The 24,637-nt window shown below is 40.6% G+C and overlaps 2 protein-coding genes across 2 annotated transcripts; one reads left to right on the top strand and one right to left on the bottom strand.

Moving 5' to 3' along the window:
* Positions 1 to 1,406: 1,406 nt before the first annotated feature.
* LOC143884320 (multicopper oxidase LPR1-like) lies at positions 1,407 to 12,348 on the top strand. The gene is made up of 3 exons (XM_077387829.1): positions 1,407 to 1,708; positions 4,150 to 5,604; positions 12,037 to 12,348. The coding sequence occupies exons 1-3, from the start codon at positions 1,499 to 1,501 to the stop codon at positions 12,088 to 12,090; spliced, it is 1,719 nt and encodes a 572-aa protein (XP_077243944.1). The 5' UTR covers positions 1,407 to 1,498; the 3' UTR covers positions 12,091 to 12,348.
* A 1,725-nt stretch (positions 12,349 to 14,073) lies between these two features.
* On the bottom strand, positions 14,074 to 18,418 carry LOC143882780 (multicopper oxidase LPR1 homolog 1-like). Its single transcript, XM_077386200.1, has 4 exons — positions 18,279 to 18,418; positions 17,723 to 17,973; positions 14,490 to 15,956; positions 14,074 to 14,207 (listed from the first exon to the last, which is right to left on the bottom strand). Exons 1-4 carry the CDS (start codon positions 18,334 to 18,336, stop codon positions 14,154 to 14,156), a joined length of 1,830 nt encoding a protein of 609 aa, XP_077242315.1. The 5' UTR covers positions 18,337 to 18,418; the 3' UTR covers positions 14,074 to 14,153.
* Positions 18,419 to 24,637: the final 6,219 nt, after the last annotated feature.

Genomic DNA, 24,637 nt, shown 5'->3' with positions numbered 1-24,637 from the left:
AATGATTATGGTAACGGAGTGGGTGACCCAGCCTGAATTCTATATTTGGTTGTGCATGGGTGACTCGGAGAGTAGTGGAATAAGAAATCAAAAGGAGGAGAAGCATTTTGATTTGAGTGGAATTACCCGGACTCGGAGAGTAGTGGAATAAGAAATCAAAAGGAGGAGACAAGCATTTTGATTTGAGTGGAATTACCCGGACTCGGAGAGTAGGGTAAATAGTGTTCGGTTGCGCGGCATATACTCAGAGAGTAGGAGAATAAGTAGGGGTGACATTACCAATGTAGAAAGAGAGAGCATCAATCCCTAAAAAATTCAACTATTTTTTTTTTTTTTTTGTTTTAAGTAGAATTTGATTTAAAAGTCATAAGGAGGAGACAATGAATTCATGTCAGACAAGCAATTATTAAATGTGACACATCCAAGAGAGTCAGAGGGGAATACAATGCTATTTTGGCAACTAAACGTGGAATGGCATGCCGAAGGTTCCCCAGCTTTTGTGCAACCAAACACTGTAAAGGCAGTTATAAAAGGGAAGTGATAAATCCGCCCCTTTTAGTTACTTGGGACACCTAGCAGGAGTGTATCAATGACTGCAGAGGGGCTGATTACTTCATGTCAGAAGGATTCAATGAGGTTGATTGCCACATACACTTTTGCTAGGTGTCCCAAGTAATCAAAAGGGGCAGATTTATCACTTCCCTTATAAAGACACCCCCATTTCAATGGTTCATCACTGAGAATAAAAGCGAGCCCTACTTTCTAGGGGCGCAAATTAAGACTGATTTTCTATGGACCCTCTGTCTCTCTTGTTTTAGAATGCCAGCTCAACGACAAACAAATATGGAAGACCACCGGATCAACGACTTTGACCTTTCCATATGATGACCCCACCTTGTTAGACTGCCAATGGCTCGATCACTTTGATCAGATTATCCTAACCATCCATTCGGCAGCCTGTAAAAGAGCTTGAGGCACCCAATCGAACTGTCAAGATTCTCATATCAGAGGAATTTTTGGATGACTCGGACCATCCATAGTCCGTAAAAACATCTACACCAGGTTTCAAATCTTCGACATCCTAATAACACCAAACAAGCCAAAACAATTCATCTTGCCGAATCATTAGTTACTCGTTCGAGTCAATTGGACTTGACCCAAATTTGAGTCGAGTCAGTCGAATTGAGTTTTTGAATGAAGCCAAGGGAAGATGAATTATTCTTGGAGAAGGACCGTAGCAGCTAAAGGTCAAAGAATGCGCGACAAGACCATGCATACGACAGCCTTACTTTTTATTACTTTTGGAAATCATCGAAGCCCACTAAGAAAACGATGACAACCCATCAAAAAAAAGAAAACGATGACTCGTTCCATTGTAACCAGATACTTCGGAGATAAATGTGTCAGTGTAAAAATAGAAAATACATAAAAGCACCCACCTTTTATTCGTCTCTTCATATCCCCCCTATTCATTTCCTTGAGTTTTGTAAAAAAAAAAATGGCTGCCATGGAGCTTCTGATCCTCCTTTTCTCCTTTTGGGTTTTCAGTCTCACAGCCATATCGGCCAATAAAGAGCCGATAAGTCTATCAAAGCTGAAGATGTTTGTAGACGAGCTTCCTGATATGCCAAAACTCAAAGGCTTCTCCATGATAAATGGCACTCCAGTCTCAAAATCGCTCAAGATCGGCATGTTTAGGAAGAAATGGGTGAGTTTCTCTGTCATTAGATTATTTTAAAAACTGGTTTTCCTTTTCTTTTTTTTGGCTTCTGATAGATGAACTCCTCTCCTCTCCATTGAGAAGAAGGTTTAGAATAATGAGGGGGTGGCAAATATTGTTTGGTTCTTGTCTTAAGATTGGGACGCTGTATGCAGAGGTAACATGGCTCTGCAACAACGTCCCGTAATGCTCTAATAGCACGGGGGTGTGGCAGTATCAATTCCATGGTCTGTTCTTTTAATTGATATTTCCACACCCCTTGTTTTTCCTTGCTATAAGAGCATTGCTGAGAAACTTCTTACACATCCCTTGTTCATCCCGTTGTTCCTGTTCTTAGGTGCTGGTATTTCTAACCCCTTGTTTTGGTCTCTTCCAATTCTTTTCTTTATTTTCTAATTTTTCGTAGCCATGAAGGACTATAAATGACGAGATTCTGGTGGAAGATATCAAAACCACGGGTAGAAATATTTGCCCATTTGTCCATAGTCTATACCTGAATTATTGCTGCATAGGCCGGGGGGCAACTTTTGTCTGCTTAAACCCTTGTTTTGATAAGGGCACTCCTCACTTTGATAAACACTTGTTGGTTGTTGAAGATATTTTAGAACAGTCTAAAATGAAGAGGAGCGTTATTTTTAAAACAAATGAGTGCAGATATCATTTTCCCATTTATATGTTATATTCTATTTTTTGTTTATCAATGGTAGCCGGTATTTTAAAAGCCACGACACTAGCAAAGCAATTTTGATGGCTTTCCTAGTAATCCTTGCTTCCCACGCACAACGTTGTTGGTTTGAAAATTAATGTCGACTGACCTACCCAGCTCTAAGAAAGTTACTTGATATGGTCTCACTAAATTCGCCACACTAAGCTTTTGCTATGGCTGAACCTTGTTACCCTTTCGAACTTGATCGAACGGTGATCAGTAGCTGCCCCCACTGGACCCTAGCTGCCACACTCCGACCCTACTATGTAGATATTGTCCAGTTCTGGATCATCTACCTATTATAATATGCGAGATCTAAATCAGATTGTGTTGAATTCACGCCGTTGGATCACCATGGTGCCAGATTAGGCACGTGGGTTGAATGGGGTAACCTAGCTAGATTAGGTAGCTAGCTTAAATTAGCAATTAGGTTAATGTTAGTAGGTTACCTTTAATCTAAAGGTGTGCTTATATAGAGCACATACATGATAAACATAAATCAAATCTTCATAAGTATGGAAAGGGATGAGAATGGAATATTCTATTCTAGCCTAATTTCTAATTCAATCCAATTGCTTAATTTATCTAGGCTACCCTATTCAACCCACTTGCCTAATCTACCACTAAGATGATCCAATGGTGTTATCTACACCAAATCCAATGGTCTCATCTTACATATTTTAATACTACCCTCTCCGATTTTGTTTTCCAGCAGTACTAATCGTGCCCGACACAGGGATAAGAGAAATCCACATATATAACCCAAAAACTTTCCTTCCTTTCAGATATGGGATCTTTAACTAGCACTGGACCAATTCTTAAGTGTGGCCCACTTTATTAAACTATGATGATGTTTTCTTGTTTTAATTGAGAAATTATATGGTGCCCGAGTGGGATCGGGCTTGCTCATGGAAGAGGCGCCCTTGATATTTTATCCAACTGTACAGCTTGCGCGAGCATGCCTGCTTGGGCACCGTATAATTTCTTGATTTAAATAAATTTATTTGGCATATTTAGGACAAGAAAGTATCTCACAAAATAAGCTATGATCTATATTATAGATTTTGTAAGTGATATATTCACCTCTCTTTTTTTCACTTCAAAGAGTGTATTTTGATTACTCTTTTACACTAGAGGGGCTGTCCCGAGTAAAAAAAGGGTCAAATGTATCATTTCCATATAGATTTATATTTATGAGAAACTATTGTTTGGCGTCTTCATTGAAGTTCCAATGAGTATAACATAAATCTTTCATATATAATAAGATCAAACTTGGATATTTAAATATGATTGGCTTTTATATTTAACCACACACTATGAAGTAAAGAAAATGTTTTATAAGATAAGGAAAACACTTAAAAAACGGGAGTGAAATGACCGTTGATTTGACACTTTTATTGCTTTATGGGGATTCGAGCTCCCTCCCTTTGTCTCGGGTAACTCGGGTTGATACCCGTTTTTCTTAATCACAAAACGGATTACCGTTTTCCTATTCCTAGCAGTGCTCGATAAGATAAGGGAAGTGATAAATCGACTCCCCATGTACCTTTCTCTCTCCTAACCTAGAGGAGAGAGAAATATACATGGGGAGTCGATTTATCCTTCTGGGGAGTCGATTTATCAGTGCCCTAAGATAAAGATAGGGAGTGTATGTGTATTTAACAAAAAGTGGATTGTAGATATCAATACCCTTAAAATTATCTCCATGATTCTTGGTTTGCAGAAATTCCACAGAGACCTTCCACCGACACGGGTGTTTGCCTACGGTGCTTCTAGACAGACGGCAACGGTCCCCGGTCCAACGATTGAGACTCTTCAAGGCATCTCAACACGTGTCACATGGAAAAATCACCTCCCTTCCAAACATATCCTACCGTGGGACCCAACCATCCCAATCGCCGTCAACGTTACTAACGGCGTCCCAACGGTCGTTCACCTACACGGCGGCATCCAAGAGCCCCAAAGTGACGGTAACTCTAACGCTTGGTTCACGGCCAAATTCAAAAATATGGGCCCCACTTGGACTCAAAAAACGTACCATTACCCCAATGTTCAACACCCTGGTAACCTATGGTACCACGACCACGCCATGGGCCTAACCAGGGTTAATCTCCTTGCCGGACTCTTCGGACCTTATGTGGTCCGAAATCCCCATGTGGAGGGTCCTCTTAAACTCCCCTCCGGCCAAGAATTTGACCGGCACCTTGTTGTCTTTGATCGTAGTTTTTGTAAAGATGGCTCTATCTACATGAATTCTACCGGTAATAACCCGTCTATACACCCACAATGGCAACCGGAGTACTTCGGTGATGCCATTATAGTTAACGGCAAAGCTTGGCCTTTGATGAAAGTACGAAGGAGAAAGTACCGGTTTCGGATCCTCAATGCTAGTAATGCTCGCTTCTATAGATTCTTCTTCAATAATGGCATGGCATTCGTCCACGTGGCATCTGACTCTACCTACTTGGCGCGGCCCGCCAAGGTCCAAAAGTTCCTCCTGGGCCCATCTGAGATTGCTGACGTCATCATCGACTTCTCCACTTCGGCATCTGATGTGGCAATCCTAGGCAATGATGCACCTTATCCGTACCCTTCTGGCGATCCAACGGACAATATTAATGGGAAGGTCATGAAATTTGTGATCAGGAAAGATCATGAGGTGGACCCATCGCGGGTCCCAGGCAAATTGATCGAATATCCAGTTGGGACCCCACGTGATGCTATTGAGACACGATACATCGCAATGTACGAGTATACGAGTCCAACCGATGAGCCAACTCATCTATACTTGAATGGGAAATCGTACGATGAGCCTGTGACTGAGACCCCACGGGCGGGGTCCACAGAGGTGTGGAATGTGATCAATTTAACTGAAGATAATCACCCATTGCACATCCATCTTGGGTTATTTGTGGTCTTGGAGCAAAGAGAGTTAGTGAAGGTAGATGAATTGAAAGATTGTATGATGAAGAACAATGATCCCATCAAGTGCCACATAGACAAATATTTACGTGGCAAGAAAGTTCACGTGCCAGCTCACGAAAGCGGGTGGAAGAACGTGTTCAAGATGAGTCCCGGGAGTGTCACGAAAATCCTAATCAGATTCTCTCTCCTCCAGCTCAGAACTCCTTACCCTTTCAATGCGTCTGCGGAGCCTGGTTACGTCTACCATTGCCATGTAAGCTTCTTTTCCTTTGATCACCACTTAATTGAGACTTTGCCATGATCAAGTGACGGGATCCACACATCACAACCGTTTGATTATGATCGAATGGTGTATCCATGCTTTGAGTATGTGGTGGGTCACACTCACTGATCATTACTCGGCTAATGAACTAACTAAGCACTCAAACCTATTAAGGGGTAGTTTGGACGTATGGAAATTTTTTATTGGAGAATTGTTTTCATGGAAAACTCATTTTTCATGGGAATTTTTTTAGGAAAATGGCTTTTTCAAGGAAAAAAAAAATGGAAACCAACTGGACCATGGAATTTTATTTTCATGAAACATTTTTTTCATAAAATATCTTTCCCTAGATCCAAACCCCCATAAGCCTTATGTGTTAAATAGGATGCCAATAAAATCTTTGAAAAGGACCGGAAACACCCTTCGTTTTCCGAGGAGGGCTAACGTATTAGACAGCCTCTTTCCAACCAAAGGAAAACCATCACTTTAGCACGGCCATTCTCACCTTAAAAAGGACAAAAATCAGTTCCCACCGGTATGGTTTCACGGGTGTGATGTTTACACCATACCTTTTTGGCTTTTTTGGTTTTGAGTCAGTATTAGAGGGGAAAAAAAACTCGTGAGCTCTGTTCTACCATGTCAGGTGTAAGCCTCGTGTTGCCATGTGCATATGTGGGAAGAGAGGATGTCGGAGTCCAAGTGGGGTGCCCGGCCTGCTGGCCTAGTAGATCTATCGTAAGGCCAGCTGGGCTGGCCCATTAGACCCAACATAAAGTCGGTCGGGCTGGGCCTATTTTCGGGTTCATTAGTCAAGCTATCATTTTCTAAGTCAATTGTAGATTGAATTGTACAAGGAGTCTCTTTTCTCAACCACTCCCGATTAGACTAGACTCAATTTGGCTGGTTTTGATTAATAAGCCCTTTGGTCTATGTCGTGATATAGGTTGAATTTTTTTACAAATGACAATAAATAAAGAGCAATGATAAATTCGCACCCCTGGAGTTCGCATACGCACCCCTTATGATGTGATTTGACGTCAGAAAGCATTAAAGTTGAGCACTGTTCACGTCAGATCATGGTATAAGGGGTGCGTTTGCGTACAGCATGGGGTGCGAATTTATCATTGCCCTAAATAAAATAAAAAACAAACAAACAAGAATATATAATGCATCACAAAAGTAAACAAACAATATTTATCTCTCTCTTGGACATATGGGAAACACAAAATGGCGTAGCCGAAAATGCGAAGAACGAGTCAGAGTTGATCGTTGCAACCTCGGATCAGAATAACCTTTGAATTCACGAAAAGCTATTCTTTGAATCCTCGAAGAATGAGATAAAACACCTTGACAAGAAATAAGAAAATCATTATTTCATAATCAAGAATAAAACCTCCCTTGTACATTCACGTTAATTCATTTATAGGAGAGAACTCCTACTACACTTAAAAATTAAAGGTTAAAGTAACATGCTAAAAGAAAGGGCAACAAGCTTTGTTTGGATAAAACACGCTAATAGTAAGAAAAAAAAAGGAACCTAACTCCTACTACAATAAGGAAGTAAAGAAACAAAATAAATAAACCCTATGTAGCAAAACTCTAAAAAAAACAACTAAACCAACATTTGGACTCTTTAGGAAAGTTAAAAAATCCTATGCCTTGCAGCCCACATCATTCCCCTCCACTTGAAGAGAACCTGACCTCGAGTTCTGTGGTGATGTCACCATAGCATCTCCAACTTCAAAGACTTTGGCATGCCGACGCTCTGCCTTTTCTACATTATATTTAGCATTGGACTTAACGAGCCTTTATGTTTCCATTTCTTCTTGTTCTTAGATTTGGTAAGGGATTCCTTTATCGTCAAACCTGATTGCCCTTTCACTTGAGAAACTTTGGGGTCCTCCTCTACTTTTGATATGCATAACTTGACGCATCACCAAGGATTGCCCGGGAGCACAGATGGTAGGGATGGGGTCCTCTTCCATATTTTGCTCCTCTTACTCGCACGACACTGAATCATCATCTTCATGCTCCTCACCAACGGCTAGATTGGCAGTACGCCAGCCACCTTTGGAACATTGACTAGATTTATGACCCAATTGGTTTCACTTGTAGCACATGATCAGCTACTTGAACTTCTACCCGTACGGATCACGCCGTGGGACTGGGACCGTTGCTGAAGTATGCGGAACATCTCGTGTCCTCTTCCTCATGTCGAGAATGCTTGGACAGGTTTGCTTGCTCCAACATGAGGATGAAAAACCTCTTTCTCTTTTGTCGTCGGGATCGTCGTTTGCGCTATCTCTACCACATCTTGACTCACGTACCTCTGGACAGTTCATCATGGTCTCAACCCGTTCCGTCATCTTTACCGCCTCAGATAATGTCCAAACGGGGTGAAGAGTTACCTGATCATAGATTTTATAACGAAGACCATCGATGTACCGTGCTACGAATTGTGTCTAGGTCTAAGCAATATCGTTCCTAGACAATTATCTGTACAACTCCTCTGTGTATTCCCGCACTGATCTACTTCCTTATCCGCAATTTTGTTACTGCTGGAAGAGAATCTGATCACAATCAATGGGTACAAGCCTCTCACAAAGAATTTGACGTATTCGCGCCCATGTCTAGATTGGTCGCTTTACCATCCTTGTACGAGAAAGTTGAAGTTGTTCCCACCATGTCGAAGCACCTCCCATAAGCTTGATGGCCGTGAGTTTTGTTTTCTTTTCCTCGGGTACCTCCATATAGTCGAAAAATCTCTCATCTGCAGCAAGATAATCGAGGAAATCTTCGATGTGAAGTTGGCCATTAAACTCGGACAAATCCACCCTAATACAATATCCGCAATCATGAGCTGTGGCTTGCGAAGAACGATCACAGGTATACCACGGATGGATGATGTCTTCGAATTCCTCCTCGTTAGAGTAACAATTGTCGAGAAAATACGTAACTCAGAGTCGGGGAGTGGAACTCGGGGTAAAGCTTGAGCATGCAGTTGCTGATTACTGTCGTTGATATAGGGTTGCTCACGCTCAATAGAATTCAACTGTGTCAATTGCTCCGCTATGTGATTATGGAGGGTATTGACCATCTCTACTGTCATGGTTTTTTATTTTCTCGTTCTCTGTAGGAAGCCATGGAACATAGCAGGACTCTGATACCACCTGGCATAGCCGGAAACGTAAATAATGAGTCGGGGGTTGATTGTTGTGACCTCCTATCAGAATAACCTTCGAATCCACAAAGGATGCTCTTTGAATCCATGAAGAGCTATTCTTTGAATCTATGAAGAACGAGATAAAAACAACTTTCTCTAACAAGAAAGTTGAAATACTTTATTTTATAAACAAGCATAAAACCTCCCTTGTATATTCATATTAATTTATTTTTAGGAGAGAACTCTTACTACACTTGAAATTAAAGGAAAAAGTAACAAGCTAAATGAAAAGGCAACAAGCCTTGTTCAGCTAAAACAAGCTAATAGTAAGAATAAAAAAAAACATAAATCCTACTACAAGAAGGAAATAAAGAAACTAATTAAATAAAGAAACCCTATATAGCAAAACTCTAAAAAAAAAACAACTAAACCAAACGTGTGGACTCTTTGGGGAAGTTTACAAATGCTATGCCTTGCAGCCCACGGCACAAGAGCTCCACAACTGTTGTATCTAACTTTTCTCGCTAAACTAGGAAATCATGAGAAACAAGACAAATTCTAATAATCTTCACTCGGTATAGTTCGTAGTCATCTTAAAGATTTTTAATCGGTGTCTCCACTTGTCTATTATTACTATCTTAAACAACCATTGGCCTTAAGAAGCACCGATTATACACAATCGAAAATTTTGTTATCCAAAGTTAACTTTTCCAATTAACTCTAAAGAGGGACCTAGATTTGTCCTCTCTCATCACATGAATGATTACCTGACCATTATCTACAATGGGCCGCATCCATCCGGGTCGCACACAATATTCTCCATGCACCTTATTTTCATCCACCAATTGAGGTCATAGGAATATTATTAGACGCCATCTTTTTACCAAACAAATTATCATACTTGTCTCTCTTAACTAAGTCTATACAACCACGTGAGATTTTTATATATCCACCTATAATTAAGTACCTGCAACCCATGGAGTTCAACTGGTTTAGCAATATCAGATACTTTCACATCTTTTGGACTTACCCAACATCAATCACTCCAAATAGCTTGATCTTTAATGTCTCAATACCTGTAACATCACAAGGAGACCTATCACCCAAAAACAGTACAATTGCCTTCCTTTCTTTGGAATATATCAAAATATTATTTCCTCCAGCACACATGAACAAAATAAAAGAGGAAAACGTTCCTGCGCTGCAGCGCAGAGAGCTCCCTGCGCTTTAGTGGCTTATAAAGCCTCCTACTCGTCACTTTTTGTGGACCCGCAAAGGTGGCCCCGCTATACGAACCAATGGGAGGCTTTATAACTTACCAAAGCGCAGGGACACTTTTCTCAATAAAAAGATCATAAAATACACTAATCATTATGATACATATTCTTATCTACGAAAACTATGACAAAATCTCCAATAAATTTCTTTTGTCCATCTACCATTGCTACCATAGTACTATCGGAGATGCCGCCATTCTCGTTCTTGTTAGTACTTCTTAGACAATAAGACTTCACATTACAAAACTCCTTCCATCAAAATATTGCACATCTTTTTTGTTAACCTAAATCTTGACACGTCTCTCCTAGATCTCCTATTCGATTCTCCTATTAAGCAATCAACCCATGATATAGACTACCCTTAGGAATGGGCTTCCTCCTCATCTTGTTAGATAAGAATGACATAAAGAACTCTTCCAACTTCACAATATCTTTTTAAATAATAACATAATCTGTTGAGTTGGGTGTCTTGAATTCAACCCGGTTGGGGTCCGAAATATTGTGTGCGACCCGGATGCGGCCTGTTTTTAAGTGATTTCGGCTCTATAAGAGTAAGTTTTGGCCTGCCTTATATAAAGGGGTTTTATGGCTTATTTTCGTCTCTTGTCTTTGAAGAGGGTTGAGAGCTCAAAAAGGGGGGAAAGGGTGTGCTACGGTTTCATGTGGGTTTGGTGAGAAATATTGATCTTCTCTTGTACTCTCTTGATCTTATAGTGGATTTTCTCGTTGCCTCTGCCGTGGACGTAGGCTTTGCTGAACCACGTAAATCTTTGCCATTGAAATCCTAGATTGCTGTGAGGGTTTTTTCACAACATAATCTTTAGATCTTCATATTAATCAAGAAGGAAAGAAGCAATATGACATTGTCTTCTTCCTTCATCTTGACATTAACTTTTGTGGAGTTTATCCAAAATCTCATTTGAACACATTTATGTGCTCCAAAAGATATTTTTCCTTCCTCCATCTCTACCCATTCAATTGACTCTTTAGATGCAGATTGCTGGTCAAGCTCTTTTCCATATAAAGCTTCTCCAACTTCTCTCATGATAATGGTGTTTAATATTCCTAAATAACATTAATCATAACATTATCTGACAGACAAGGTCCAATTTTGCTGATGTCCTTCGAATCAATATCATTCCCCTCAAAGATCTAAATAAATATCATTCCGCTCGAAGATCCAATTTTTCTTACCTACCAAAAAAAAAATAATATCATTCCACTTGTCATCCTTCATCTTCTCCGACTTCTTATACTTTTCAGTGCCTTGTTCAGATTTTGTTGAACTAGTATACCCTTCAACAGAGAGAAGGTACACTTTTCATCAAAATTTCAATATAGAATTGAGTATTCGATGACTTTAATGCCATTATGAATATCCATGTTGATTAATCAAATATGTTAAGAAAACAAAAATTCTATGTGGAGAACCCATTGACTATCACATGGCCAACGCCGATCGACAAGATAACCACCTGTTACAAACAGCACGAACAATGCTCCATCTCCACTCATGCTCATCCTGCATATCAAATCTTTGGTTCTACTTCCTCCTCCACACATGTTTTCAACCTAGGTTTTGATACCAATATTTATGATTTGAGTCAAAATTTGACACACACATGACAATGAATAAAATCATAAAAACATGAAAAATGTAGCAACACACACAACAACACAAAGACATACATGATTTGGCACCGATGCCCACATCCACAGGGTGAGAACACATTCCATTGCATGATCACTTCTCTTCAATCGTGACCTTAATTAAAAATATACAAAAAATTTCACGTAAAAAAATAAATGACTTTTATTCTTAAATTAAAGAAAAGGTAAACTACACTATGTTTGTTGATCTAGAACTGTAAAAGTATTTTAGTACTTCATTTTTACTTTTGCTTTTATGGCCTTGCAGCATATTACGTTTTGTTTAATCAAGCTCATGGGCTTTTGGTTACACTTGTCGTCTTTGTTATGCAGATATTGGATCATGAAGACAATGTCATGATGAGGCCACTGAAGATAATTTCTTAACTACATATACTCACCTGCCTGGATTCTTTGTTATAGATACTGTAGTCTTTATTAAAGAGAAGTAGTTTGAGATAGTTTATTACAGATAGTGTAGTCTTTATTAAAGAGAAGTAGTTTGAGATTGGAGTCTTTATTAAAGAGATGTAGTTTGAGATGAGGGTGAATGGCATTCAACTCATTTGCAACCTTAGCAGCCCTTGCAGACATTGTGCAATGATGGCAGGCAGCCAAAAGGAGTAGTAACTGTATAATTCTCTCCCTCTCTCTCTCTCTCTCTCTCTCTCTCTCTCTCTCTCACTAACATGATCTCATGTAGTTTGCAACATAACGCTCACCCTATAATGGTAAAGACAAACAGGATTGTCATGACTGGCTATCTCAATTGATCTTACTGGTCATACCTCCGTCCGTGATCAGATAGTGATGCTATGCAATCTCTACGAGACTCTCCTGCTGAATAGTTCGTCGATCACTGGGGAGATTTTGCAATCTAACCAAGTTTGGATGCTTAGATCAATGGCATCTTAGGATTTGCCTTAGCAGATTTGGGAGCACCCACAAAAGAACCCTAAATCACTATTTTCTATCTTAATTTGTTGCTCACCTTAAGCAAACACCCATATTTATAAACAAGGATTAGGGTTAGGTCTGCCCATGCACCACTACTCTTTCTAATAATAGACCTTAATAGGGATTAACCATAATTTCCTTTAAAACCCAAGTTAGAAAGCACTAAACCTAATTAACTAAGTTGTCGACGTGGGCAACCGAAATAGAGACGTTTCTAATTGACAATGGGAAATGATTAATGCGCCCCTTTCAAACACTAGGGACACCCAGCTGCTGCATTGTATGTGGCAATCAGGTCACACTTCATTCCTTCAAATGTGAAGTACATCAGCCCCTTTTCAGTCATAGATACACTGTAGCCGGGTGTCCCAGGTGAAAAGGGGTGCATTTATCAGTTCCCTTAACAATGAGTGGTTATCTCTTGATTGACAATACAATGTTGAAAAAAAAAAGGAGCATTATGAGGTTATTGTGAAAAGTGACGCAACCCCTTGTGCTTGATTTCTCAATAGTGCATGTGACCCTTGAGACACCCCCCACCCCAATTTTCTAGTTTCAAGTGTATAGAAAGCTTATTACCTAACAGTATTCATCATTAAACGCTTGTTGGATTGGTAGTGTAATTGGACTGTGGCTGCGATGTATGTGCAAAATTTGCAATCTCATTGCAACCGAATCTAATTATTTGCAAGTACAAACAAATTGAACCAAAAGTCCAATTAGATTGCAGGGCCAAACTAGCCCTAACCTTCATGGAAGACTAAAATTCAAGGTAGGCTTTATTTACCTCAACATAAATGACTATATTGAAACCGTTGGCCATTGCAAGCATGGGTCGTACTTAGGCCCAATAGACTTCTTCCAGTCAAACTTGAGAAAACATCTGGCCACTTTTGGCCAGCCCATTGAGGGACTCTCCTCTCTCCATTTAGGCTTTAGGCCTTGTTTGCAACAATGAAATTTTTTCAATGAAAAATTAGTTTATCAATAGTTAAGAGTGGCGTAGGAAGGATGGGAGGAGAGACTTGAGAGGGCATGAGTGAGGAGAGGTTGAGAAGTGGCTAGAAACTAGGGGAAAAAATAAGTTGCGTATTTTGTATGGAGTTTTTCTTTTCATATTTCTCAGTCTTTTCACACCCTTCCCACACTCAACACCTCTCGGACATCTCCCTCTCCCACCTTCCCTCACCATTGGATGAGCTAATATTCCATGGAAAAATAAATCGTGGTTGTCAAACATGGGCTACGTTGTGTGCGCGTGCGAGATAGAGAGGGGAGAGAGAGTGCGTGTGAGAGAGAGAGAGTCATCAGAAGGTCGAATAAAGCAAAAATGTTTTATTTCACCTACTTAAATAGAGATATAGTTGCAAATATTATTTGATTAAGCTTTCTAATGATCTGCAACAGATCGATTTTTCATATCGCATGCTAATAGCTATATGCTATCAAATACAAGAACACAATAATAGACATTATTCACTTAAGTCATCTCTTCAAGAAACCAGCTTCAAAGGTCGTATCATAGCATTGTCCTCATGGTCTAAAATCTGCAAAAACGAAAAAATGGAAGTGAAATCAATTTCTCAGTAGACATTCATTTTCATAAATTATAGTAACCCATTAAGGAGTAATACTAACTTATAATAAATTTTTTTATGTAAGCTGGAATTGAACCTTCAACCTCAAGGTTGAGACACAAAACTTCAACCATTGAGCTACAGGCATAAACCCCAACTTAAATAATCTTATTTCCAGAAAAAAAGACCAATTTTGGTGGTATTCAAAATTGATATCAAATTAAGTAGTGCCTTAGAGCTTTAGAAACTTACATGGCAATGGTAGACGTATCCAGGCTCAGTTGTTGCATCGAACGGATAAGATGCATTTGTATCGATAAGATGAAAGTTGACGATGACACTTGTCATGTAACCAGGCCTCATCTTCACCACGTTCTTCCATGTCCTCTCATAGGCCGGGATATCAATCAATTTCCCAATGGCGTGGGCACTCACATTGCACTTGATCGCGTCATTATTGATTGTCATGCAATTAGTGAAGATAGTTAGATTGATTATCTGTCGCACCCTTATCGCCTGAATCGTGCCCAAGTGTACATGTAGAGGATGATTATCTCCGGTCAAATTGATCACCTCCCAAAGCTCGGTACTACCGGTTTTCGGCGTTTCCGTCACCGGATCTTCGAATCTCTTCCCATTTATGTACAAGTGTGTGGGGTTCCCAGTCGCACTTTGGTACTCATACATGACAATGTACCTTGTTTTTGTTGTTATGCCAACACTCGTGGATGCCGCCGGATAATTGATTAAGCTAGCCGGAATCTTTGAATTATCCGGTGGATTTGGATTTCTCGGCGAGATTATAAATTTCATGACCTTCCCATTTAGCCCATCAACAGCATTTCCAGTTGGGTATGGGTATGGGGCATCGTTGGATAAAAAGGCCTCGTTGGCTGATGACGTGGAGAAATCAATGATGACGTCAGCAATCTCGGATGGTGCTAGGAGTAGGGTGTTTGTGTTGACTGGGGTAGGTAGGTAGGATGAGTCGGACCCCACACTGATGAAATCTAGACCGTTGGATAGTGATAGGCCATAGTAACGGGCGTTACCGGAATTGATGATCCTAAAACGGTACTTTCTTCGTTGGACTTTAAGGTACGGCCAGGCCTTGCCGTTAACTATGATGGCGTCACCGAAAAATTCCGGTTGCCACTGGGGGTGGATGGACGGGTTATCACCGGTAGAATTCATGTAAAGAGAGCCGTCCGTACGAAAGCTCCGGTCAAAAAGGACCAGGTGTTGGTCAAACTCTTCTCCCGAGGGGAGGTCTAGAGATGTTTCCACGTGAGGGTTTCGGATCACGTAGGGTCCGACAAGGCCCGCGAGGAGGTTGGCCCGGGTGAGTCCGAGTGCGTGATCGTGGTACCATAGGTTACCGGGGTGTTGGATGTTAGGGTAGTGGTATTCGGATCCGGACCAGGCCGACCCGGTTTCTTGGAAGTCCGAAGTGAACCAAGCTAAGGGGTGACCGTCATTTTTGGATTCGTGGACCCCGCCGTGGAGATGGACGACTGTAGGGACGCCACCTTTTTTGGGGACCGCAGTGGGGATAGTTGGGTCCCACGGTAGTATGTGGTGTTGTGGTAGATGATTTTGCCACGTAATTGATGTGGGTACCCCTTGGAGTGCCTCGATGGTGGGGCCGGGCACAGTTGCGGACTCTTGGGAGGTTCCGTAGGCAAAAACTGTTGTGCCCGGGAAATCACGGTGGAATTTCTATAGCATGGATGGAATAAACAAGGAAAGAAAAATAATGCAAAAGTTAGATGGAAAAAGTGGGAATAGAAAGAGTATTTTTTTTTTTCCCAGAGAAAGAGTTTTAGATGCAAGAAAAGGGCATAAAAGTTTACACGGGGAAAAAGTGTATTCCAAAAGTTAGATTTAAAAAAGGGGTGATGATAAATTCGCACCCGCTCTAGGATAATTCGGACCCCTTGGAGGAGGGTATGTGACAGACTTTAACCTTCTTATAGTCAATTCACATTAAAAGTAGACCCGGCAAACGCGACCCGTGCTCGCGGGTCATTTGGCTTTTTTAAGGGTGGTGATTTTGTCATGCTAATTTAGTCAGATGGCTTTTTTTTTAATGCAAAGGATGGTGATTTTGTCGTGCTAATCTATTTTTTAAAGGTTTGATGCCTGAATAGGTTATGGCTGGCACCATAGAATATAAATAGGTTGTGGGTGGCACCATAGGTTGATCCCAACCCTCCGATCTGAATGTTAGAGAGTTGATCACTTGATCCTAACCCTCTATAGATCGGAGGGTTAGGATCAACCTATTGAAATGATTTTTTGGGCACAACCTATTTAGGCTGTGGGCCATCTAATGGACGGCTTGGATTATCCTACGGTACCGGCCATACCGCTCTCATCAAAATCCAGTGATAACATTTCCCAAAATAAACGACTGTTTGAATTTGCGGGTGAACCGCGGGTTGACCCGGCCCGGCCCACCCGTTTGCCAGGTCTAATTAAAAGTGGTGCGAATTGTCCTGGAGAGGGTGGGAATTTATCATTGCCCTTAAAAAAGGGGGCATAAAAGTTGAGATGCAAAAAAGGGCCTAAAAGTTTATAGGGTTAAATAGTGCATTTGGTAATACATATCGGTTTGAAGTTTTTGTGCGGTACAATAGGGCGTAAAAATAATAACGAATTTTGTCATAACTGGCCACGGATTACGCTCAAGTGCAAAAAATTGTGGTTTGACTTTATTTATTTGTAACTTTTAGGCCTTGTTTGGCAACCATGAAAATTTATTCCTTGGAATAGTAATGGGCCCAATTGCAAAAGAGGAGCTTGGAAGGACTATAGGGACAGAGTTGAGAGGGAAGGAGTGGAGACAGCATGGAGAGAGCATGACAAATTCCTAATAACTCTTAAAAATAATACACCCTTCAAATTAGGTTTTTGTTTTTCCTGTATTTTCAGTAGCTTTTCCTGCTCTCCCTACGTGGCTTCCGGGACAGGAGTAGAAGTTAGTGCTTCCGACTATCCTCTCAAGTATCTCCCTCGTAGCCCATCCTATTCAACTTGTCCCATTAATATTCCATGGAATATGGAATATTTTTTCATGGTTGTCAAACATGTCCTCAGGGAGATTTGTAAATCATGAAAAATTCCCATGGAATATTGGTGGGCCCAACTGTGAGAGAGGAGCATGAGGCCCAACTGTTTTTCCGGGGCTTTCCATACTCCACTCACTCCCATTTCAGTTTCCTGATTAATGTGCAACACTTTAGGTGGTCATGACCACAATAATGTTTGGTTTACTTGTGGTGAATAAATACTATAAGACAAAATGGTTTGTGAAAATATCAAAATATGGTTGTGCTGATTATCATTTCCCTATCTTTATTGAAAAAAGGATGCACCCCTATCAATTTCCTAATGGATGTGCAACACTTTAGGGGGTCATAATCTAATGTATAGTTTACTTGTGGTGACTAAATAATAATGACTTTTGGAGAAGGGAATATTACCCAATGCTTTTCGAACATGCCTATGGTGAGGCTTCCCGCTACCGGTAAACCATTGCTGAATGAATAACCGTAGAGTTTGGGCATTTGTTCGAGTTCATCCACGAACATAGTAAGTGAAGCCGCGATTCCGTGAAGGATGGCTTCGGTTATCGGAGGCTGCACCGGAGGCTCTGGACGGGCCTCAGTAGTACTAAACATGATTATAAATAAGAGAGCTAGCTTCAATTTCCCCCCCATCGTCATGCTATTAACTGTTTGTACAAATCAGGTAAAAAAGGTGATTAGTTGTAAATTTGTGCACCATGTTAGCATAAAAGCTTGCACAAATATAATGATAAAACTCCAACTTGAGAGAGAGAGAGAGAGAGAGAGAGAGAGAGAGAGAGAGAGAGAGAGGGAGAGAGAGCACTAATGTCCTATCATCAATACCCAAATCAGATATCATGATATTAGAAATTAACTTGTAGATACTCAAAATTACCATCATAAAATTGTTCTAAAATGGAGTTAAAAGAAGTAGATTGCCAGACCTTACAAAATTCAAAACTATACGTACCTAAGAGAAGATGAGGAAGGCTTGTGGCAGGCACACGAATTGGTGATGTGTTGGGCATCTTACATGGCTATAAATAGTTAAATACACAAACGAAATATCCTATTTTCGCTTCGTGTCCCATGTGTTTTTTTAATTATAATTAAGGTGAATTGAACGAAACGAAATCCTTCACAATTCAAAAGAAAGCAGCCGGCGGTGCAACTTGGTAAAAAACTATATATATATATATAGGGCAATGATAAATTCGCACCCCCTTAGGATCCTCGCACCCTCTAAACTTTAAAAAGCGTTAAAGTCTGCCACATACCCTCCTTTAAAGGGGTGCGAATTATCCTACACGGGTGCGAATTTATCATCTGTACTGGTATTTGCTTCCCTTAGTGTGTGTGTATATATATATATATATATATCATGAAAACAGCTGTACTGGTGTTAGTATTAGAAAAAATGGCAAATTGGATCAGCAGAAGCAGTCAATGGAGAACCCCACCATAAAGAAAATAAGTTCATATGTTATCTTAAAAAAAACTGTGGATGATTTTATACTTTTGCTTTTGGATGGTAAAGGTAGGGTCACATCATGACCTGTAATTTGGATCCATGACTTATTCAACTCTGGGAATCCTATGATTTCACATTCACAAGGAGCAAGGGGTGATCAAGGCAAGATGAATCTCCGCTCCTATATAATTTAACCGAGTTTAATTAGAGTGTTTGACATCGAGCACATCGTCACCATAGAGGTGGCCATGTGTAAGTTGGGCGTCTAAATCATAGGGCAAATGAATAATTAAAAAGAATAATTAGTGATGGTCCGCATTTGACTGCTGGAAATCATTCGACCGAAGAGTTAAAATGATTTGATACGTACAAATTTTGAGTTGTGGTCGACCCACAAGGGGGCCAACAGTTTAGATGGTTGTAGTCAAAGTGTAGTTGAAATGTACCGTGGGGATTTGATCGTATAAACCTTGATTTGGAATGTGGTTTACAATTAATTTTAAAATTTGAATTCATTAATTTTGAATTTTTTGAGTTTCAATATCAATAAGCTTGCCTTAGAATCTGGGAATTTTGAGTGCTAAACACTTAAATCTCAATTATTACCTAAGAAATTGCTTTAGAAACTTGTGAGGATAAGTTAGTTTGGAGTTTAAGTTACTTTAGTAGGTTCTCACTAACAACACGGGTTATCTGGAGTAAATCATAACTTTGATTCTTTTTCCCTCTAAATCTTTCCTTTCTTCCAATATACCCTATACATATTTAATCTTTCGCTTTTAATCTTCTATTTCTTGAAGTACCTTTAAGATTGTTTAGAAAGGTTTCTTAAGTTCTTTGGAAGTTTGCCAAGTAGATTTAAGAATTAAGTGCATTTTTTTTCCTATTGTGGATGTGTTTTGGCTCCCAAGCTTTTATGTCACTGAGAAAAAAATTTACAAGCTTGATCTGGGCCGTTCACCTGGTGGGCTCCACCTTGGATCTCCTATAATATGGCCCCAAGACTGTGTTGAACATTTCCAAGGGAATCAGTCTGGGAGTGTAAGTCAATGGTCTTGTGGGTACAATTGGAGTATACACTTCAGTCCCAAAAAGGAATTTTATATTGGAGTTGCACACCTAAACTGACCTGCCTTAACAAACAAAATCTCATCCTCCATTAATTGACATGGAGCTGTTATGAAAAAAAAAAAAAAAAAACAAATGTGATAGGTAATTTTCTGGCCGACTGTTTTTTTTTTTTTTTTTTGAAAATGATAGATAAGACCGAGGTGGTCATACAAAGCAAATTACATCGAAAAAAACAATATAGAGAAAATAAGAATTAAGGAGGAAGAGAGTCAAAAAGAGGTAGCTCATCATTAGAGACGTCCTCTCTCGCTAGACGGTCAGCCACTTGGTTAGCAGAGCGGCGAATATGAAAAAAGGACCAAGGGAATCTCGCCATCCCATCAAACATTTAGTCATGGAGGGTTTTGAGATTTTTTTAAGCCACCTAGTGACATTCAAATAGTCACCTTCAACAACCATATTTGCCATCCAATCTCCAGCCAACAACTTCAAACCTTGATGTACCGCTTTCATCTCCACCTCCGTTGCATCAGAAATCCCTATAGGGCCAGCAAAAGCCTACAAAACCTCTCCTACACTATTCCTTAGAGCCCCACCAATGCCAGCCAAGCCTGGGTTTCTAAACCTAGAGCCATCGAAGTTGAGTTTAAAGAAATCCGGCACCGGGGGAGCCCACTCCTGAGACACTTTTTGCTTCGAAACCTCCAAGCCACTACCACTCTCCACCCTGCCCAAAGGTCATAAGCAGAAACAAATCTAAAAGATAAAAGAACCCTCACCCAGGAAATCGTGAGTCCTAAAACTCTAACGAATAGAAAATCCAGGGATCGAGAGACCCCTTTGAATATTCTTGCATTCATTTCCTTCCATAGAACCCAAATGGTGGCTAGGAAATATACATCCATAAAGTTTTTCCTTTCTTCTTCCAATGGATGAGAGACCAACATTGGAGAAGAACAATCAACTTTACAGGGAAAACCCAAGTGATGCCAAATCTTATGCGCAATTTGCCCCATACTTCTCTAGCAACTCTGCAATGAATGAAGAGGTGACCCACTGTTTCACCCGCCTCAATACATAGGGCACAATGGTCAATAATTATCATCTTCCTTTTGGGAAGGAAGTCGTCTGTTTGGATTCTTTTCTTTAGAGCCGCCTGTTAACTAACCAACTTCTCCAAAAGCTTAAGTTGTTGGATAAAGGCGTTATTTATCTTTTATACTTTAACACTCTCCCGCACGTGTGGCCCACTTGGCAAACACGTGGCACATGTGGTCCCACTTTGGGTCAACCATCACATGTGGATTTTTGCTATCCGGGAGGTTTGAACTCGAGACCTTCGGCTCTGATACCATGTTAACTAACCAACTTCTCCAAAAGCTTAAGCTGTTGGAGAAAGGCGTTATTTATCTTTTATACTTTAACACCGCCCACGCAAAAGAACACTCTCAAAGAGGAGCCTGGAGTGACCAAACTCTAGCAACCTTGGAAGATACAGGACAAACTAGTAGGTTAAAGTAGAAGGATTGTATCGAGAAATCACCAGATGAATTCAAGGTCCATATCCTTTTATCTTCACCATCCTGCTTAATGTAGCCTCCTTCTAACAGGCCCAATAATCTAGCAATTGAGTCCATTTGCCTTTCAAAGAAATTCCTACGAAAGCCAGGCTTCGTGACACCATCTTCTCTTTTCTCCATGTTATCCTTTACTAAGCTCTCTTTGCTGGCGGCAATGGCATATAGGTCAAGAAACAACTCTTTCAAAATTTTGTTACCTTCATAAACTCTGAATCTAGTTCCCTCTGCGAAATGGGGGTAGACTTTCATGATGTCTTTCCAAAGAGTTGTGCTTAGGGATCTGAACTTATCATCTGAGCACCAGAAATCCAATAACGTCCCATACTTACCTTCTATTACCTTTACCCAAAGATGAGACCTTTCCTCACCAAACCTTCAAAGCTACTAACCTAAAAAGCGGTATTCATTTCTTTGATTCTTCTAATGCCTAACCTTCCAGATTTGATATGAGTACAAACGACCTCCCATTTAACTAATGATATCCTTTTCTTTTCTCTATGCCTCCCCAAGAAACCGGCGTTGTATTTGCTCGATTCTATCAGAAACATTCGCTGGGCATTTAAAGACTGACATTTGATAATAGGCAAGTTGGCAAGGACCGCTTTAATTAAAGTGAGCCAAGACACACCCTTGAGAGGCTTTCTGCGAAATTGCCCTGCAAATCCCATAAACTAAAATCTACAATTGTTGTACATTTGGATGATAATAGAGAGAATCCAGCAAGAAAGAGAAACCTATATGAGCACATGCTTCTGTCTGGGTTCTCCCAGATAGCCCTCCTATTATTGCCATGTGTATCTTTATAATGACATGTTTGTCATTTTATCAAATAAATAGGGGTGCTTTTGTCTGGTCATTAATGCATTGTAGGTAAGCGGCTCATTAGGAATGATGTTAGAGAGCTCCCTGACACGGGTGTGTCTTCCTAGCAGCTCTGAACCGATAATGTTGGATTTATGGTCGACATGAGCATCTAATAAGTCTACGTGAGAGGCCAAATTGTTGGGTCCGAACATAACAACTCTGCATGTAATAAGTCAAGTAGCAGGAATAATAGGCTAATCAGACCCAAGGCTCATTTTCCCACTTGTTATTCCTTTCACACCCAATCTTTCTAGAAAATGTTGGTACATAATACGAAGTATACGTGTGGTTTTCTGAATTTTATGTTTTTGTTCTTACTTTCCTCCTAAAGTTTCTTATTTGTTTGACATTTAGGAACCAAAACAAGTCAACAATATAACATTGGGTGAAGACAACCCACTACAAAAAGGAACTATAAGATTTACAAATCACATTCACATCACCCTTTCGGTGGGTGGGTAGGACTACGTACTTCATCTTCCTGTAGGAGGGTCCAGGTCCATAGCCCTTCATCGAAGATCCATATTCAGTTGATGCCAGGCACAGCTTATTTAAGAGCCACTTTTTCTAATCAGGAAAGCCCTGAAGGTTGAGAATGTTGTCGCAAAAGTGGTCCTCTTGTTATGTTGGGATTAGTTCTTCAGTGTAGTCAAAACTTAGAAAGAGCTTAGGACTTCTCTCTAAGTAAAGAAACCCAGATGTATCTACTTTAGTCATCCACTAATAGTAGGACCTTCCTTACGCCTGTGAATGACTGCACTCGAGGTTCCAGATAAAGAATCTTGAATAGAAGAAGTGTGATCGATCCCTCTGCATAGTAATCAACAAAATAGGGCGCATATTAGCTTAGCTGCGCTCAATAGGCCCTGGCTTGGTTTGCCTGCCTCTCTGGCGGCCACTTTCCTTACCTTACCCCGCTACACTCCCACTCCAAGCTACGCCTGCTGAGCAAGGTATTCGGTTGCCACCAGCTCGTAAGCACACCCATTGGCATTGACTGATGGGATCGAAAGACTTCCGGTTTCGTGAACGTGTCCATAACTTTCTCATGATCTGATTTGGATGAATACACGGGAAGCTTTATTTGGAGAACACCCCATAAGGAGAGATGAGGAATAGCTCTTTCATTGTTGGTTACCATAGGGAAGGCGGGCACGGCGCCATAGCTCACCCATTGCACGGTCCAAATGGTTGCCTCTGCTGGTAATTCGTCAAAGAAAGGCTGTATTCTATGACAACTGCATTCCTCCAAGTCCTGTAATAAAGCGGGACGAACGATGCAGCGCTTTGTGATCATCATCTCTAATGGTAGAGAAAGAGGAAAACTTTCCATCATCACCATCGTGTGTTCAAAGGTCCTAATCTGAATCCATCTTGTGTTCTCTGCAGCTCTGAACTGGAATCAGTCAACCACCTTTACTTCCAATGTTCCTATACGGCTTGGATATGGTATTCAATTATGTGGAGATTTGGATACAAGAAGAAGTCATTCCCTTCTCTTTCGGCCGTGGAAATCTGGTTGAGAAACAAAGCAAGAGGAGAGGGTCTGTCTCACTACAGCAACATACAAAATATGGATAGAACGCAACAAGAGAATATTTGAAAATTCCCGCCCGCAAAAAGTCACCTTTCTCCGGGAAATCCTCGCGGAAGTCAAGATCAAAGTTAACTCATTAGATTGTACCGACTTCCCAAGTTCACAATCAGAATTTGCTGCCAAAAACCTGGGCTATCGTTTCATGCCTAAAACCTGCAACCCTTGTCCTTGCCATTGGAGAAGTCCAGAACAGGGGAACACAAGATAAACACCGACGCTTCTTTAGATTCCACTGGGGGAGGTACTGGAGGAGTCATTCGTGACCACTTCGGCATGGTCATTGCTATGTTCTCTGTAAGGAGACCATCTTTGAGCTAGAACTGAGCCATTTTCCAAGGCCTTCTGCTAGCTACCTCCCTGAACCACGGCAGAGTATGGCTTGAATAGGACTCGAAGTTCGCTGTTGATATCATCCTTGGCAAATCAAAGCCTCCTTGGACCAACGTAACAATGACAGACCAAATCATTGCATTGAAGAACCAGCTCAAATCATTCCGCACCTCCCATGTAGGGAATTCAACCAGGTAGAACTCGCCCCTAAAAACTAGCTATTAGAGGGAGGGTGCCCATTCCCTTATAACCCAGCCCCTAAAAACTAGTTGGACAATGCCACTCAAGTTTATTTTTGAAAAAAATGAAGGGATTTGATGCGAACCCGGATCCATTAGAAGGCAAAACTGAATTGGATTTCATTTGTGAGAAACTTTCCATCGTCACCATCGTCATCATGAGAGGGAGAGAGAGTA

Source organism: Tasmannia lanceolata, unplaced genomic scaffold, assembly GCF_043159265.1.
Source record: "Tasmannia lanceolata isolate RefF3 unplaced genomic scaffold, GAP_Taslan_0.1 ptg000008l, whole genome shotgun sequence".
In the NCBI taxonomy this organism is placed as follows: domain Eukaryota; kingdom Viridiplantae; phylum Streptophyta; class Magnoliopsida; order Canellales; family Winteraceae; genus Tasmannia; species Tasmannia lanceolata.
Note: the sequence above shows the minus strand (reverse complement) of the source record. Positions and strands in the feature narration are given on the sequence as shown.